The sequence below is a fragment of the Sorex fumeus genome, unplaced genomic scaffold (assembly GCF_029834395.1).
Source record: "Sorex fumeus unplaced genomic scaffold, SorFum_2.1 ptg000094l, whole genome shotgun sequence".
NCBI lineage: Eukaryota > Metazoa > Chordata > Mammalia > Eulipotyphla > Soricidae > Sorex > Sorex fumeus.
The window spans coordinates 20,875,069-20,892,544 of NW_026606151.1; the positions used below are offsets into that span (position 1 = coordinate 20,875,069).

At 45.9% G+C, this 17,476-nt stretch overlaps 3 protein-coding genes and 1 non-coding gene across 4 annotated transcripts in view; 3 read left to right on the top strand and 1 right to left on the bottom strand.

Annotated features, from left to right (window-relative positions):
* The first annotated feature begins 3,917 nt into the window (after positions 1 to 3,917).
* Positions 3,918 to 3,999, top strand: TRNAS-GCU (transfer RNA serine (anticodon GCU)). Its single transcript has one exon. It is a non-coding gene; the product is annotated as a tRNA-Ser (tRNA).
* A 31-nt stretch (positions 4,000 to 4,030) lies between these two features.
* On the bottom strand, positions 4,031 to 12,110 carry LOC130040310 (histone H2B type 1-J). The gene is made up of 2 exons (XM_056132341.1): positions 11,730 to 12,110; positions 4,031 to 4,120 (listed from the first exon to the last, which is right to left on the bottom strand). The coding sequence occupies exon 1, from the start codon at positions 12,108 to 12,110 to the stop codon at positions 11,730 to 11,732; it is 381 nt and encodes a 126-aa protein (XP_055988316.1). The 3' UTR covers positions 4,031 to 4,120.
* A 297-nt stretch (positions 12,111 to 12,407) lies between these two features.
* Positions 12,408 to 12,800, top strand: LOC130040307 (histone H2A type 1-D). Its single transcript, XM_056132338.1, has one exon. It carries the CDS (start codon positions 12,408 to 12,410, stop codon positions 12,798 to 12,800), a length of 393 nt encoding a protein of 130 aa, XP_055988313.1.
* A 92-nt stretch (positions 12,801 to 12,892) lies between these two features.
* Positions 12,893 to 17,476, top strand: part of LOC130040153 (uncharacterized) — a 249,284-nt gene continuing 244,700 nt past the window's right edge. The window contains exons 1-2 of the mRNA XM_056132168.1: positions 12,893 to 12,919; positions 13,128 to 13,445. Of these exons, the coding sequence (XP_055988143.1) occupies positions 12,893 to 12,919; positions 13,128 to 13,445 (345 nt within the window). The remainder of the gene's footprint in view (positions 12,920 to 13,127; positions 13,446 to 17,476) is intronic.

A 17,476-nucleotide genomic window follows, 5' to 3' on the forward strand; every position in this document is an offset into this window, starting at 1 on the left:
AAGGGTTCAGCTCAGAACTTTTTAATGAGGCTTCAGTTACATTAATGAGAAGGATGTGCAGAGAGAAAGTGAACTACTCAAGCTTCTTGTCATTCCAGTCCACTCTAACTTTTCATGAGTGCAGAATTTGGATCAGAATTCAGACTCCTTTCTGAAATACAGGACGTCACTTCTTTTCCTTCCTCCAGTCCTTCTTCATGCCCACAAGATCCTAATATTGTCTTACACCAGAAATCCGCTTTCTGAGCACATTCCAGAGACTGTGTAGAGATAAGAGCTACTTTGTTCAAATTCCCTTGTTGGGTGTTATTGGGGCAAAATCCATTTTCTTCTGAGGTCAAGAGCCTTGTAAGAAAAGGCCATTTGGGGGCTGGAGTGACAGCACAGTGGGGAGGGCGTTTGCCCGGCATATGGCCAACCCAGGTTCGATTCCCAGCATCCCATATGGTCCCCTGAGCACCACCAGGGGTAATTCCTGAGTGCAGAGCCAGGAGGAACCCCTGTGCATCGCCAGGTGTGACCCAAAAAGCAAAAATAGAAAAAAAAAGAAAAGGCCATTTTGAGAAAGGGACCCTCCTTCACTGCTGGTGGGAATGCCGACTGGTTCACCATTTTTTTTTTTAATTAGTGAGACATCATGAGGTACAGTTGTAGACTTACAAATTTTTGTGCTTGGGTTTCAATTATACAATGATAAAATAACCATCCTTCCACCAGTGCCCATTTCCCACCACCACGGATCCCAGTATCCCTCCCACCCCCATCCCCCCATCGCACCCCGCCTCTGTGGCAGCCCTTTTTGAAAACAGTATGTCGATTCTCAAAAAATTAGAAATTGAGCTCCCATTTGGCCCAGCAATACCACTCCTGGGAATAGATCCCAGAAAGGCAAAAAAGTAGAGTCGAAGTGACATCTGCACTTGTTTGTTCATTGCAGCACTCTTTACAATAGCCAGAATCTGGAAAAAACCTGAGTGCCCGAGAACAGATGACTGGTTAAAGAAACTTTGGTACATCTACACAATGGAGTACTATGTAGCTGTTAGAAAAGATGAAGTCATGAAATTTACATACAAGTGGTACAACATGGAAAGTATCATGCTAAGCGAAATGAGTCAGAAAGAGAGGGACAGACATAGAAAGATTGCATTCATCTGGGGAACATAAAGTAACAAAATAGGAGACTAACACCCAAGAATAGCCGAGCTAAGTACCAGGAGGTTCACTCCATGGCTTGGAGGCCAGCCACACATGCTAGGGGAAAAGGGAGCTCAGATAGAGAAGGGAGCACCAAATAAAGGGTGTTGGGAGGATCCTCCCAGGATGGGAGATGCATGCTGAAAGTAGACTCTAGACCAAACATGATTGCCACTCAATGCCTCTTTTGCAAACCACAACACCCAAAAGGAGAGAGAGAACAAAAGGGAATGCCCTGCCACAGAGGCAGGGTGGGATGGGGAGGATGAGAGGTGGGAGGGACACTGGGATCAGTGGTGGTGGAAAATGGGCACTGGTGGAGGGATGGGTACTCAATCATTGTATAATTGAAACCCAAGCAGAAAAATTGGTAAGTCTACAACTGTACCTCATGGTGTTTCACTAATAAAGGTAAAAGGTAAAGGCCTTCCCGTTGATCATCGATTTGCTCGAACGGGCCCAGTAACGTCTCTATTGGAGACTTTGTTGTTACTGTGTTTGGCACATTCTTGAATACGTCACAGGGAACTTGCCAGGCTCTGCCGTGCGGGCGAGATACTCTCGGTAGCTTGCCGGGCTCTCCGAGAGGGGCAGAGGAATCGAACTCGGGTCGGCCATGTTGGCTGCGTGCAAGGCAAACGCCCTACCGCTGTGCTATCAATCCAGCCCTAATAAAAATTTCACTAATAAAAATTTTTAAAAAAAGAAAGAAAGAAAAGGCCATTTAACAAGAAAAAAAAGAAACAACTATTATCATGGGCATCTCGTGATTACAGGGAAAATCCTGTGGAAAATTCAAACTCAATTGCACTTACCAGTTTAAAGGGAAGGAGAACACAGATGACCTAAGAGTTAGGGGAGCAGGCAAGTACGCACACTGAAATAGAGAGGAGGTGTGAAAGAGTGTGGCTGTTACTGTCTGAGTGTGTGTTCACCTCTTCTCTCTCCTCTGAGAACGGCACCCTTCGTGCACGGGCTAATGCGAGAGCGAGGGAGGGATCTACCAGGCTGTGCCCTGTGGAGGATCTATCTTGAGGTAGATGAGAGAAGTTTGAAAAAATCCTGCTCCTGTTATGTTTTAAGTGTTTCCTGCTCATAACAGTGGAAGGAAGGAAGGAAGGAAGGAAGGAAGGAAGGAAGGAAGGAAGGGAGGGAGGGAGGGAGGGAGGGAGGGAGGGAGGGAGGGAGGGAGGAGGGAGGGAGGGAATAAAGGGAGGAAGGAAGGAAGGAAGGAAGGGAGGGAGGGAGGGAGGGAGGGAGGGAGGGAGGAGGGAGGGAGGGAATAAAGGGAGGAGGGAGGGAAGGAAGGAGGGAGGGAGAGAAGGAAGGAAGGAAGGAAGGAAGGAAGGAAGGAAGGAAGGAAGGAAGGGAGGGAGGGAGGGAGGGAGGAAGGAAGGGAGGAAAGGAAGGACGGAAGGGAGAAGGAACAAAGGAACGAAGGAAGGAAATTCTTGCCTTTTAGTTTTTTCCAGAAAAGAGTAATTTGCTAAAGATTAATGGGGTTTTAGTTAGGGGGGGTGATGTGTTTTTAGAAAGAAAGAAAGAAAGAAAGAAAGAAAGAAAGAAAGAAAGAGAGAGAGAGAAAGAGAGAGACCCAGAGTGACAGTACAGTGGGTAAGGTGCTTGTTTCGCACATGGCCTGCCCCTGTTCCATCCCTGACACGTCATGATTTCTCGATGAGCCTGCCGGCAGGGCTCCCTGAGCACAGAGCCAAGAGCAAACCTTGAGTTAGAGTTACTTTGTTCAACTTCCCTTGTTGAGTAATATTGGGGCAAAATTCATGTTCTTCCAAGGTCAAAAGCCTTCTTTTAACAAGGAAAAATGAAAGAACTATGATCATGGGCATCTCACGGTTACAGGGAGGATCCTCTGTAGAATCTCCCCTGTGTGGGGAAGACGGTGTCTGGCCCAGACGCAAGAAAAGGAAGGAGGGGAGTCTGAAGCTTTTAAATCCATTTGCTTCTTAGAAAACAATTAATAAGACCGCCACTTACAAGCGAGCTCTTTCTCCGCCCTCGCGGTATCATAATATATTCTCTAATGTATGCATTAGTATGTATTAGCATGATTCGTATGTATTCGTATGAGTATTAATATGCATGCATGAATCAATGAACAGACCCAAAGAATTCGTGGAAGCAAAGGTTTATTACTTGGAATAAGCCAGGCGAGGAGGCAAGGGCGCTGGACTCGGAGCGCTCCCTGCCGGAAAGTCAGTTCCACCGAGACTGGGGGGAGCGACACTGACCGCGAAGGCGCCGGCAGGCGGGCGCAGCGACCCCCAAAGGTCTAGAGACTTCCAGGGAGAAGCAAGATTCTCGGTGACTCTGGAGTTCACAGAGGCAACCAACGGACGGCCTATAGCAGGCCGAGTACAGGGGAGCCTAGGGGACTGTCGCAGGCCAAGGACGGGGGCAGCTAAGGGGACTGTCGCGTCCCTCTCCCCCCTCCTCCCCCCTCCCTCCTCCCCCTACCCCCCCACGCCCAGCCCCGTTTTCGGAGCCCGATTCGCCCCGGGAACGCGGCGATCGGTGGCGGCTGGAAGCCGAGACCCGGCGGCGGAGTCTCTGTTCCGAGTCGGTCGCGCCGGGCGCCGGGTTTGTGCGGGTTTCAGGTCGCCCGCGCGGCGTCAGGCGACCCGGCGCGTCCTCCCCTCCCTCCCGCCCCGCGGCTCCCGGGCCGCCTTCTGAAAGGAAGGAGGTCCAAGGGGCCCCGCCGTGACGAGGTGGCCGAGTGGTTAAGGCGATGGACTGCTAATCCATTGTGCTCTGCACGCGTGGGTTCGAATCCCATCCTCGTCGGTTGGTTTATTTTAGTGCGGAAGAGCTAGGAGGAAAAGTAACAATGTATCTCTTTTTCTGGTTGCTTGCATCATAAATGAGCATGATTGTGTGATTGGATGCTTCGTACCCGGCCTATCTGCTGTGAGAGAAAGGGTGGAAGGTAGGACAGGACTTTGGTTACCCAAAGCCTTCTGAGGGATTATTTACTGCTCTGATCAATAAAGTTCATTGAAACGAAAAAGCCAATGAGATCTCACACGCAATTTCAATGACACACACGCACGCACGCACGCAATTTCTATCAAGACAAATCTCCTGACCAAGATTGGGGAAAACTGCAACACTGAAGAGAGACACAATTTTCACATGATGATTACAAAATTTAGACAGTTTCCTTTCCAGGAACATCCATGCAAGCCAAAAGCTTTATTCTTGTAACATTCGGATCCCTTAACAACTAAACCAAGAATTAAAATTCTCCTTCTCTCTCCTTTTTTTTCCTTACAAAATTGGAAGAAATTTAGAGAAATGTGAGGAGAGAAAGTGTTCAAGAGAGAACACGGGCTTTTCAGCGGTGGCAGGGGGTGGGGACGCCTTTTCTAATTAACAATGTAAAATAGAATTTTCTTTTAACTCAGTTTTCTTCATGATCATTTTTAATAGTTTCCTTGTGTAGTCAAAGAAGTTGACACACTGTAATCTACTTTAGCCATTCTTGATCGCATTTCTTCATTGTTTATTTTCTATTAGGAAAATTTGTGGGTTCAAAGAATTCTTTCAGAAAGCAAAGCTTTCAACATCTTATGGCTGTTTTTAATAATTAGCCAATGCTGTTTCAGTTTATGTTATCTCTCTTTTGACGTAATCACGAATATAGGAGATATCCACTTTCTCCACAGGCACTTGACAAGTTGGAATTATTATTTTTATATATTTTATATAGATAAAATGCTATCTACTCATATTTTAAATATATCTAGTAAGCGGCATGGTAAAAATGGTCAATTTTCCAAGTTTTGTTCTTTAATTCTTCTTTTATCTTAGAATTACTTTCTGCAAACATTTTCCCTATTGTTCTCATAGATAAGATTCAATCACAAGAAAAAAATTAAAAGTCGACTCCTAAATAGAACGAAAGTTGCAATACGTCACATAGCCACAAGATGGCGGTAGCAGATAAGATTCTCCCACTAGTGAGGTGGGTAGGAACCGCTGAGGGCGCCCCGCGACCTCCGACCCCGTTGCCTTTAGTTCTGTCCAGGTAATTGATTTCTCTTACTGCCACCTTTTGTTGGCCAAAAGAGAAGTATGTTAGTTAATTGAACTGCTGGTTTTTCTTTGGGGTGGGGGGAGGAATACGTGAATTATGGACATATAACAGAGACAAGCACTCTTGTTACACAGCAAACACACAAAAGCAAATGCTAAGGTACACAGGTGTTTGATTTACCTGTAAATGCCCATCTCACAGGGTAAAGCAGTTCCCAGCATTTCGCCAATACTGTTTTTTTATCCTAGACTACACTGGATGAGAGGGACTGGGTAAGAAATGACAAACTTGGGTTTTTTTTTTTTTTTTTGCTTTTTTTTTGGGTCACACCCGGCGATGCTCAGGGGTTACTCCTGGATCTGCACTCAGGAATGACTCCTGGCGGTGCCCGGAGGGACCATATGGGATGCTGGGAATCGAACCTGCGTCAGCCCTGCGTCGGCCGCGTGCAAGGCAAACACACAAACGCCCTACCTGCTGTGCCCCAAGAAATGACAAACTTGTTATTCCAATCATGAATACTTTGACCAATGTCCTTCTAGATACACATAAACAAAACACAAAGAAAAATTTTAACAATTTCATCATCATCCAATCTCTAATCCCTTTTTTCAAAAACTCCTCAAGTGCCTCGAGTGTTTTTGCAATATTTTGTCTGAATGGGATTCCAAAGGATCTATGTGTAAACACACAAAAATTAAAAAGGGTCGGCGGTCTATCTCTCCCGCCGCCCGCGTTCGGTAGTCTCAGACCGTTTCCCCACTCCACGGGGGTCGATGGCGATGGTCAGGCGAAGGAAGGAAACGGGGGCCAGGCTGGTTGGTCTTAGCAGCAGTTTATTACATGGAAGAGATGTATGTCATGGAGGCCCCAGGATCTCTCAAGCACGTGCACCTTTGTTCTCTCAGCTTCTGTCCTCAGCCCCATCTTCCCAGGTTCTCTGAAGCACATGTCCCCCCAGAGAGCCCTGAAATCTCCCTTATATAGATCATAGTACCTCTAAAGGGCGCAATATAGTGATGTCATCAAAAGGAGTTACAGAAAGAACATTTGAGGGGGCAAACCATACATTGTGGCCTCACCTTTTACAAGCTACAAGCACTTGGATTAGCACATCAAAGACGAGTCTGCTAGAGTCTAGAATCTACATCTCCAAAATCAGCCAGCCTGGAGCCAGGCATCTACATCCCAAAGACCAGGCCTGGACATGTTCTTCCTGGAACTCCTATGTTGATGACCTCACTGTATTGAACTGTAGGATGGTAATAAAAGGAGATTTCGGGGCTCTCTACCTTTGTCACAGGTCTGAGAGAACCTGGGCCCTTCATGACATAAATTTCTTTCACATTCCTTGTCTCAGCGCCTCCTACTGAATGAATATTCATGCAACAGACCCAAATCCATAAGACTTTAATTTTGCATAATTTTTGATAAGACAATAACAAAATTGAAAGTGGCTCAGTACCCACTGGTAGAAGCATTCCTCTGTAGACAGAAAAAGTCTTAACAAACAACCAATTCAGCAGAATGAGCCCTAAGGTACAAGGATAAGAGTCAACCTTCTGAGTCGCCTATTGAGTGTCAGAGTGGAGGTATCATTCCATTTCTGCACGAGTCCCCTTTAACTAAAGTGTTTTGGGAGCAGGGGAAACTGTTCCGATTCTTTGTCGCTCTTCAGCATACATACAGCACTCGGTTGCGGGGCTTGCACTAACCTGTCGGACTTGGAGGGACCACATGGAGCAGCCCTCCAGTGAGCCACTGCTTAAGTGTACATGGGACAACATGGGACACTAGACTCGTGATTCCAGACCTTCTGCGAGCCACCTTTCATTACAATGTGAAGTGGAAAGAAAACAACAGCTATGAGAGAAACTAGACATAAAATATTCTGTAACTGTTGGCTAGCAACAGCCTGAGGAAGTAAAACACATCCAAATCTAAGCAAAAGGTTATCTTGGTTAAGAAAACAAATCTCTGCCTTTTTCAGGCCAAACTGGATAGAGAATCCATTAGCCCTAGGGACCCTGAGTGTCTCATATCCAGCTCAGCTTGATGCGACCATGGCCACGGGGCTCCTGTGTTCTCTCTGACCAGCCCACCGTGATGAGGGAGAAAATAACATTGTGGACCTTGACTGTGGATAGACTGGACCTTCGGGTTGGCATTTACCCGGGACATTATTTGTTTTTTTTTTTTTTTTTTTTTTTTTTTTTGCTTTTTGGGTCACACCTGGCGATGCACAGGGGTTACTCCTGGCTCTGCACTCAGGAGTTACTCCTGGCGGTGCTCAGGGGACCATATGGGATGCTGGGAATCGAACCCTGGTCGGCCGCGTGCAAGGCAAACGTCCTACCCGCTGTGCTATCTCCTCAGTCCCATTATTTGTATTTTTCAATACCAATTTTCACTTTGGTTTGGCAATGCCAAGGATGTCTCAAGCAAGGCCTGTGTTCTATTTCTAAGTCACATCTCCCACACACGAGATTTTATTTATTTACTTTGGCTTTTAGGCCACAACTGGCGGTGCAGGGGTGCTCAGGAGTGGTCCCTGGCAGTGCTCAGGGGGCCATATGCACTGCATATGCATGACTGCATGCACCTGACTTCCTGGACTATTTCTCCAGTTCCAAATAACTTTTTGGTTTTTGTTTGTTTTTTGCTTTTTTGGGTCATATCCAGCTGTAGGATAACATTGCTTCGTCCTTCCTCCCTTGCCATAAGGAACTCAGGTTTATGACAGTGCTCCTGCAGCACTTCCATTCCATTGTGCTTATCTGTAAACTCTTCCCTATGCTCTCCTCCCCAAACAGTTAATCAGATCTGTTCTCCCCCCTAATCAATATCTGTTCATTTATAAGGTAAGATCCTTCTAGGACACTGAAATTGTATTGTAAGTTAATATGGCCTTTCTCCTCTCCTTATGTCTTTTGCATAGTTTACTTTAAAGCAATGTCCTTTTTGTATAGATATAGGAAGATCGTTAATATCATTAATTATAATATTTAATTATAATATTGTTATAATTATAATAATATTAAATTATTAATATTATTGTTGTTCATTATTAATGTTATTGTTGTAATATAATATCATTGATAATTAATAAAATAAATTATATTATTATAATTATAATATTGTTATGATATTATGTGACTTAGGATTTAATCAGCTTTGAATATTATTCACTCCTGGGCATGTGCTTTCTCAACTTTAGCCTCAGTTGCCCTTGGTCCCTAGCACCCCAAAAGCAGGGTCCCGACGAGGGACTGAACGGACCCAGGGCAAGCGGTGAGCTACCCTGGCATCGAAATGGGCTAGGCCAAAGTGCCACGATTCTTAACTATAAGTTAAGAGTTTGATCATAGACAAATGCTGTCATGATCCAAAAGTAACGACGAGACTAGGATCCTGCCAGGGGTAGGAAAGACTATCTGACCTGAGCACTGTAGTCTGAGATCGAGATGGCCCTAGGAGAGCAATTCTATAAATTTAAGGTATTTCTTACTGTATCCATACAAAATGATTTATATTATGAATGCTTATATGTTTGTTGGACAAGGAGACGAGAAACACACCCATGGGATTCCGCTCTAGGGTGGGTCGTCCTGCTGAGAGAGCGTCTGTCCTAGAAGCGGCTTTCACCGAGGGAAAGAATTCTACCCCTATTGATTGTGACCGCACCTATGTGTAATTGTTAGCCCAACCCCTCATGCTTTGGGATTTAACTGTATCGTAAGAGTGGGCTGGGGGATCAGAATCCAGAGCAAGAGGAGAAAGGGAATCGGGATCAGTATCCAGATTCCAGAGTCAGAAGGAGGATGAAGAGGGATTGAGAAGGAGAATGAAGTAGCATGGGGGAGGAAGAAGCAGGAGGAGAGGCAGAGGAGAGAGAGATAGGAATGAATGGAGAGAGGATTAAAATAAATAAACTGCAACAAGCCTGGCCCTCGCAATATACAGGGGGTTACTCCTGGCGATGCTCAGGGGACCATACGGGATGATCAGAATCAAACTCAGGTTGACTGCACTCAAGGCCCTACCCGCTGTGCTATTGCTCCAGCCCCTCCAAATAGTTTCTTTTTCCTTTTTTTTCTCCCCTTTGAGTGCCAGGGATTGAACCTAAGCCTTCCACAGGCAAATGTATGCTTGGGCCTATTCAGCCATCTCCTTCTTCCCCACTCCCAACACATTATTCTTATATTCTGGGACAAAAAAAATCATTCAGAAAACCCTTTTCCACAAAATTTCTCATCAATCACCTCCAGTTTTACCCATTCAAATTCCTGCCTATTCAGAAAAATCATAAGCAAGCATATATATCAGTTGAGATCATATCTGAAACCATAACTGCTTCTAGGGGAAAAAAAATCAGATGCAATGCTCCCAAGGGCAACTGCACTACCCCCTTCTCTAATATCTTCCACAGATGCTATTATGTGGTACACAATCATTGCCATTCATTTCTAATCGTGCTATTATGACTAGGGACAGTAGTAGGAGTAGTTATATATATATATATTATATGTAGGCTATATATATATATACTCTATATATTGTAACTTCAGAGAGAGAGAGAGAGAACTTATAAGGTCATTGATCCTCTATTTTTTGTGTCATATGAATATGTATTCTCTATGTGAAACTTATATAACATAACATGCAGCCGCAACTCAGATACATATGTCAGAAAGGACACGCAGGTGGCTTCCAGGCGCTGGACACTCTATCATAAAAAGGGGAAGAAATGTTAGGGCAGACAATTAAAGAGGCTGTTAAGCCATGAGTAGGGTTTGAAAGGACCAAGGGAAATTATATTTGATGTGGATATTACAAAACATTGTTCTAAACGGTGCTACATCTGGACCCAATTAGAGAAATTAGATAGCCTTTCATTTGGAGTCACTTAAAATGATTATCTCAGTCAAACAAAACCTGAAATGGAAGCTTGGAAATTTTTTACCTTTTACCTAAAAGAGGCAGCATTTTGAAATTATAGAGAATCAATGCAGACTTGCTGTTCTCTTGAAAATGGACAATTGAAATGGCAGATGACAGTTCTTCTTTCTGGCTCAAATTGAAGTTTAAAATAGGATATAGTGAGATGGGAAGGTGGGTTGGCCATAAAAGCCTTCCATGCAAGAGACCTGGGTCCCACACCCAGACTAGGAAAAAAATGGGGGTTAGGGGGAAAGTGGATGAGGAAATAGAAAACATCAGCGATTCTTTAGAGGAACTTTAAACTGGCCTTTGTGGGGCCAGAAAGACAGTACAGTGGGTTGGGCGTTTGCCTTGCACACAGCTGACCCGGATTCGATCTTGGGCATCCCATATGGTCCCCAGAACACCGCCAAGACTTAATTCCTGAGTGCAGAGCCAGGAGTAACCCCTGAGTGTCACCGGGTCACAAAAAGCCCCCACCCGGAGTGGGGGGGGGGTGAAAAAAAACTGGCTTTTGTTTTAGAAAAGAAACTACCTAAACGTCCTCAAATTCCTTTGCCTTCACTGGACTCCAAAGGTCCTCATACATCATATATTTCTTTTTAGATAGCGACAAAGCAACGGAGTATCCTAATTCAAACCCGGTCATTAGCACTTCTCGACTGAAAATTACATCCTTCAAATCCCCATCTCCAATAACATTTTAAGAAATAATAAAGCTCGGGATCAGAGTGATAGTTAGGGCACTGGCCTTGCGTGCAGCCGACCCGAGTTCAGTCCCATATGGTGCCCCGAGCGCAGAGCAAGGAGTAAGCCCTGAGCACTGCTGGGTGTGACCCCCAAATCAAAATAAATTAACTTAAAATGATATTATTTAAAACAATAATAAAGCTCGTTCCCTAAAGGAATCAAAACACAGGATAAGAAAGGACCGCTAGAGGCACAACCCAGCCAATAATTATCTATTAAGTGTGAGCGCGGCTCTAGGCGGCAGGAGGCGGGACCGACCGGCAGGAGGCGGGACCAACCGGTCGCACCAACCCCCGCGAGGCAGCCTGGGCGGCAGCCAATCAAAAACAAGAAGGAAATGTAGCGTGTCGCCCGTAGATGCAAACAGCCCGCGCGGCCTCTGCCCAGTCTGGGTCCAGGTCGCCCCTTTATCCCAGTTGGGGATCCGAGAATGTTCAAATTTGCTTCAAGCCTAAGACTTCTCCTCCCATTCGTTACCTAACCTTAATAGCGATCGGGGGAGCCCACATCAATTCAGCAAGTTTCCCAACAACACAAAGCTCTAAGGATTATTTACCCAGGAGTTTCCACGGGTCAGGCAACGTTACTTCTGCCTGAAGTACTTCTCGAGTTTGCCACCGACGGTAAAATTCTAAATTTAGTATAGTTGAATGACTGCCCTGCTTCTCAGGGTAATCATAGCAAGTTGAAAGGAGTTAAGGCAAATAAACGTCATCAGCTCTCTTCATGAGATTTATGGGTGGCTCTTAAAAGAGCCGTTAAGATCAACTTTTGCAGCCAAACTCACTTATTTAGCGCTGGTGTACTTGGTGACGGCCTTGGTGCCCTCGGACACGGCGTGCTTGGCCAGCTCCCCGGGCAGCAGCAGGCGCACGGCCGTCTGGATCTCCCGCGACGTGATGGTCGAGCGCTTGTTGTAGTGCGCCAGGCGGGACGCCTCGCCGGCGATGCGCTCGAAGATGTCGTTGACGAACGAGTTCATGATGCCCATGGCCTTGGACGAGATGCCCGTGTCGGGGTGCACCTGCTTCAGCACCTTGTACACGTAGATGGAGTAACTTTCCTTGCGACTGCGCTTGCGCTTCTTGCCGTCCTTCTTCTGCGCCTTGGTCACCGCCTTCTTGGACCCCTTTTTGGGGGCGGGAGCGGACTTGGCGGGCTCAGGCATGGTTTTGAAGCAGAGGAGATGACAGACAAATTCTGCGACACAAACAGGACAGCGTTTATATAGAACGTCTTATGCAGATAAGGTGATTGAAATTCTGCGTCTGATTGGTTGATTAGCATGATTACGTCATAGATGCCTTTGTCCAATCAGAATGTAAGAGCCCCCAAGTTCTTGTCCCCATTGGCTAGGATGAAACGCAAATGTAACCAGTGACACATCTTGTTTTCCGCGCCGAAAAAGGTTTATAAAACCTGCAGCTTTGGCTTTCTGCTCCAGTACCTACCTTCGGAGCTCGTCATGTCTGGACGCGGCAAGCAAGGCGGCAAGGCTCGTGCCAAGGCCAAGACCCGCTCGTCGCGGGCAGGCCTGCAGTTCCCCGTGGGCCGAGTGCACCGGCTGCTCCGCAAGGGCAACTACTCGGAGCGGGTGGGCGCCGGCGCCCCGGTCTACCTGGCGGCCGTGCTCGAGTACCTGACGGCCGAGATCCTGGAGCTGGCGGGCAACGCGGCCCGCGACAACAAGAAGACGCGCATCATCCCGCGCCACCTGCAGCTGGCCATCCGCAACGACGAGGAGCTCAACAAGCTGCTGGGCAAAGTCACCATCGCCCAGGGCGGCGTCCTGCCCAACATCCAGGCCGTGCTGCTGCCCAAGAAGACCGAGAGCCACCACAAGGCCAAGGGCAAGTAATGTATCTAAATCCACCGGAACTTTAAATACTCCAAACCCAAAAGGCTCTTTTCAGAGCCACCCACATTTTCTGCAAAAGAACTTAACACTTCATGCTCATTGGCTCAAAAAGTGTAAAAGTGAGTTTTGCTGGAAAATCGCAGATTCCCCAACTAGCAAAAACTAAAGCGTCATAGAGTGTAAAAATTAACTGCAAGGACCAGTGGAAAGGGGTTAGTCTCAATCCTTTGCAGGGAATAACAAGCATTAGGGTCGGTTTTTCTTTTTAAACTTCTCCCACGGGGAGTCCCTACATCCTGTTTCTGAAGTAAACTGATTTTCCCTTAGCTCGATTTTAGCCGAACCGCTTGGGTAAACAGCGCGCCGGCCACGGTCGGCGTCAAGAAGCCGCACCGCTACCGGCCCGGCACCGTGGCGCTGCGCGAGATCCGCCGCTACCAGAAGTCCACCGAGCTGCTCATCCGCAAGCTGCCGTTCCAGCGGCTGGTGCGCGAGATCGCGCAGGACTTCAAGACCGACCTGCGCTTCCAGAGCTCGGCCGTCATGGCGCTGCAGGAGGCCTGCGAGGCCTACCTGGTGGGGCTCTTCGAGGACACCAACCTCTGCGCCATCCACGCCAAGCGCGTCACCATCATGCCCAAGGACGTTAATTCTCCAGATCAGCAATTTCAGACCCGAGGCTGTCCCAAACACCTTGTCTCCAAGTGCTATGAGGCACTCCCTCTGCTACCCTCATTATGACACAGTTATCATTTATCTGTAGGTGTGACACCACTCTGGAGCCCTGAGCATGGAATAGGCACGCGCCTACAATCTGAAGGTGTTACCTATGGAGCACCTGAGCAAGTAGCTCTACCTCACAATCCTTAAACCTAGTTAGGCTTTGAGGAGATTTTTTGCAACAATGGTTGTGCAGTGTTACGCTCAAGGGTAAAATGGCCGCTCTTCATTTTGCTTTCACTGTAAACTCTTACACCTCTGGCTCACAGAATTAGAAGAATGTATATAATTCCACAAAAAGGTTCTTTTGGATGTTGAAGGAACCGGTGTGGCCTCCTGATGGGCTATATGTGACACTGCCGATAACAGGTAACCAAATGAGTACACTGCTCATAGTTGCAGGCTCTACCTTCTACTTTGTCCACTTCTGAATGCTTTGAACTGGTGTTGGCATTTGTGGAAAACTGAGGATAACATTTCAAGTTTTGGAGGCGAAAAATATAGTTACCACAGTACCTTTGGGAGGTGCTCCTAAGCAGTGCTCAATAAATGATGGGACCATTTAGGCCCAGCTGATCACAGCCAGTGATAGTTGGAAGCCTCCAGAGGCAGTCAGCAGTGCCTGTGAGACTAGGGCCTCCAGGCCTACAACCTGTAAGCTGCAGTAGATTCCTTACTTTATTTTGTCTCTCACTCAATTCTCCCAGCTACCAGGCCAGTTTCAGAAAGGGGAAACGTTCTAGACAGTGGAACTGAAAGGGTTGTGAGCAAGCTTCCCAGGACGTGCTACCTTGGAGTGCAGATCACCTTAAACCTCCAGGCCCTGCAGTCTCAAGAAAAACTTTGACCACTTTACCTTTTATTTATATAATGATTATTTTGAAAAGAGGACTCTAGAGCCCCCAGGAAATATTCCTTAGTACTGGAGCGATAGCACAGCCGGTAGGGCGTTTGCCTTGCAAGCAGCCAACATGGCCGACCCGAGTTCGATTCCTCCGCCCCTCTAGGAGAGCCTGGCAAGCTACCGAGAGTATTCGATATGCCAGACACAGTAACAACAAAGTCTCCAATGGAGACGTTACTGGGCCTGCTCGAGCAAATCGACGATCAACGGGAGGGTCTTTACCTTTACCTTTTACTGTAAGTAGAGTAGCAAAGGACCTATTTACCATCAAGATTGCTTGCATGTGATTGTGAGTTGTCAAAGAAATTCTGTAAGACAAAAAAGAAAGAGAAGCTTCAGGGAGGATTAAGCTTCTGATTTTCACGTTGTAGTTGCACTACCACTAACTTGTAGAATTAAGCTATGCTAGATAACCCCCACTCTAAAATATTGAAATCTACTCCTCTGGCTGAATGTTTTGTTTCTTCAAATAACTTTCTGCTGCAGTCTAAATACGGATAAATCTTGAAATATTTTAAATAATTTCTTCTTTATTTTATGAAGGAAGTTTAAGTAAATATTTTGACAATACTGTACTGAAGCCGTGCCATAGTTGCTCATTTAAAAAAACAAAAAAATAAATAAACCAAGAAGATCTCTTTTTTTTTTTTTTAATTTTTGGGTCATACCCGGCGATGCACAGGGGTTACTCCTGGCTCTGCACTCAGGAATTACTCCTGGCGGTGCTCAGGGGACCATATGGGATGCTGGGGATCAAACCCGGGTTGGCCATGTGCAAGGCAAACGCCCTACCTGCTGTGCTATCACTTCAGCCTAAAGCAAGACTTTTTTTTTTTTTTTTTCATTTTAAAACTTGTATTTAAGAGCCAGAAACATAATACAATAGGTATCACATTTGACTTGCCCGTAGCCAACTCCGGGTTTTTTTTTTATTTTTTTAATTAGTGAAACACCATGAGGTACAATTGTAGACTTACAAATTTTTGTGCTTGGGTTTCAGTTATACAATGATCCAGTACCCATCCCTCCACGAGTGCCCATGACAGCTACTGCTAAAAGTGATTCACACTTTGAGAAATTTAGAAAATTCTATATATCCTTAGAGATTAAATATATACTACCAAAAAAAAAATGCTGCAGGTTTGTTATTCCAGGGAGGCAGAGAAAGGGGTAGAATGCTGAGTGATTTGGGGGTACTCATTGGCCAAAGAGGAGGGACATTTTAGTGTTACGGCCTGATGTCTCCAGTCTGCTCCCTCAGTACCAGAAGTAGGAAGACTACTTTGGGGGTGTTCTAGGGCATAATCATTCTTCGATACAAGTATACTTTCCAGTTTATTTGCACCTCATACTTTAAAAAAAAAAAACTGCTCTTTTAATGCAAACTTAATTTTTTAAATTATGTTATCTAGACCAAAAACTCTAGAGTGAGAAACATTTAAACACCTGACTTGAAAGAAAACCTTAGTATTTTTCCAAGGATAACAAAATGCCTAATAAGTGCATAGGTTTAACAGCTTGAAGAAAATACTAAAAGTTTTTCTCTCTTGCAATTAGTTAAAATAACTTGTAATGTCAAGGATAATGAGTGATAACCAAAAATTATTTTAAAAAATAAATAAATAAAGTGGAGGTGGGGACTTCCTGCCATATAGTAACTTTTTTTTTAATTACAAATCCTAATACTTCTGCAGTACATTCTGTTGCACCTTGATGTGGGCAGGTAGGTTAGGATGCCCCCCCCCCCCCATCATAGCAGTGAAATTTCTGCAAAGAAATAAAGCCCTGGGGTGAGTCTTAAGGCTGACCCACCTTGTGGATACAGAAAGCTAGACTTGATTAAGACTCTCCAACAGCAGACCCTAAGGATACTGGACCCCTCCCTATGTAAAGGGCCTGAAGAAAATTACTCAAGACCCTTCAATTCCTTTCTTTAATCTAATTAACCCTTAAGACTCAGCTAGTCCAGACCAGAGAAGGCTGCACCCACCCTCTGAGAAAAGATCCAGCAGAAACAAAGGTCAAGAAAAGGAGTTTTCAGTGAGGATCATCAACCACCCCTAATTATATCCTCTTGGCAACTACCCTAGGAACGGACTCTTACCTAGCTAGAAAACCCCACATGCGGTGGCTTGGGGAAAACCCCATAAATGCCACCTTGAACAAAGGAAGGGTGAGCATATGCTGCCTGAGCCCACGTGCTGCTTGTGACTACGTGGTCAAGGACATGTATTCGAGCACAGGTCGCCTGCATCTCCCCTCTTGAGATATGGACTTTCATGCTTTCGTATCTAATGCTGGGGTGTGTGTAGGGGCTCTCTCTGCCTTCGGAGAGGCCGGTGTTCTCTCTTAAGCATGTCACTCTGTTTCACTCTCTCCTTCCCCTTCCTAAAACCCTCCAAATAAAATCTGTTTTCCTTCACTGATAATTTACTCCTGAAATTCTTTTCTGCAAGGCAAGGAGCTGGTAACCCTAGGTAAGGCCTCGTCTGACTTTCCTTTCCTGCAAAGAGCAATTATTCACTCTAACCTGAGTCTGTGGCTCCCCAAGAAGTTGGGTGGCGGGGATCAACTCCCATGCCGAGAAAACCAAAGGGACATCAGATGTGGCTTGACAGCCACCTGGTGGGCTGGCAGTGGTGGGCGGGGGTGCTCTGGCCTCTGGAGCACTAGGGCTCATTGCAGACTTTCTCAGTCCTAACCTTCTCAGGCAGCCTGGGTGCCAGAGGCAGATCAGGAGAAATTGACTCTGTCTCTCTCCTCTCTGCCTCACTTCAGCCACTCATCCATAGATTGGCTTCAACTGTTCAGGTTGTCTCGACAAATATTACAGATGTTCGTCGATTGCCTCGAGCAAGCCCCAGTAACGTCTCCTTCGTCCTAGCCCTGAGATTTTTTAAAAAGTGCCATATTCTAGGCTCTTTCAGGATTAGGAGAATGAGACCCATCATTGTTACTGGTATTTGGCATATTGGGTACGCCACGGGGAGTTTGCCAGACTCTGCCGTGTGGGCAGGTTACATTCGGTAGCCTGCCAGTTTGTCCAAAGTAA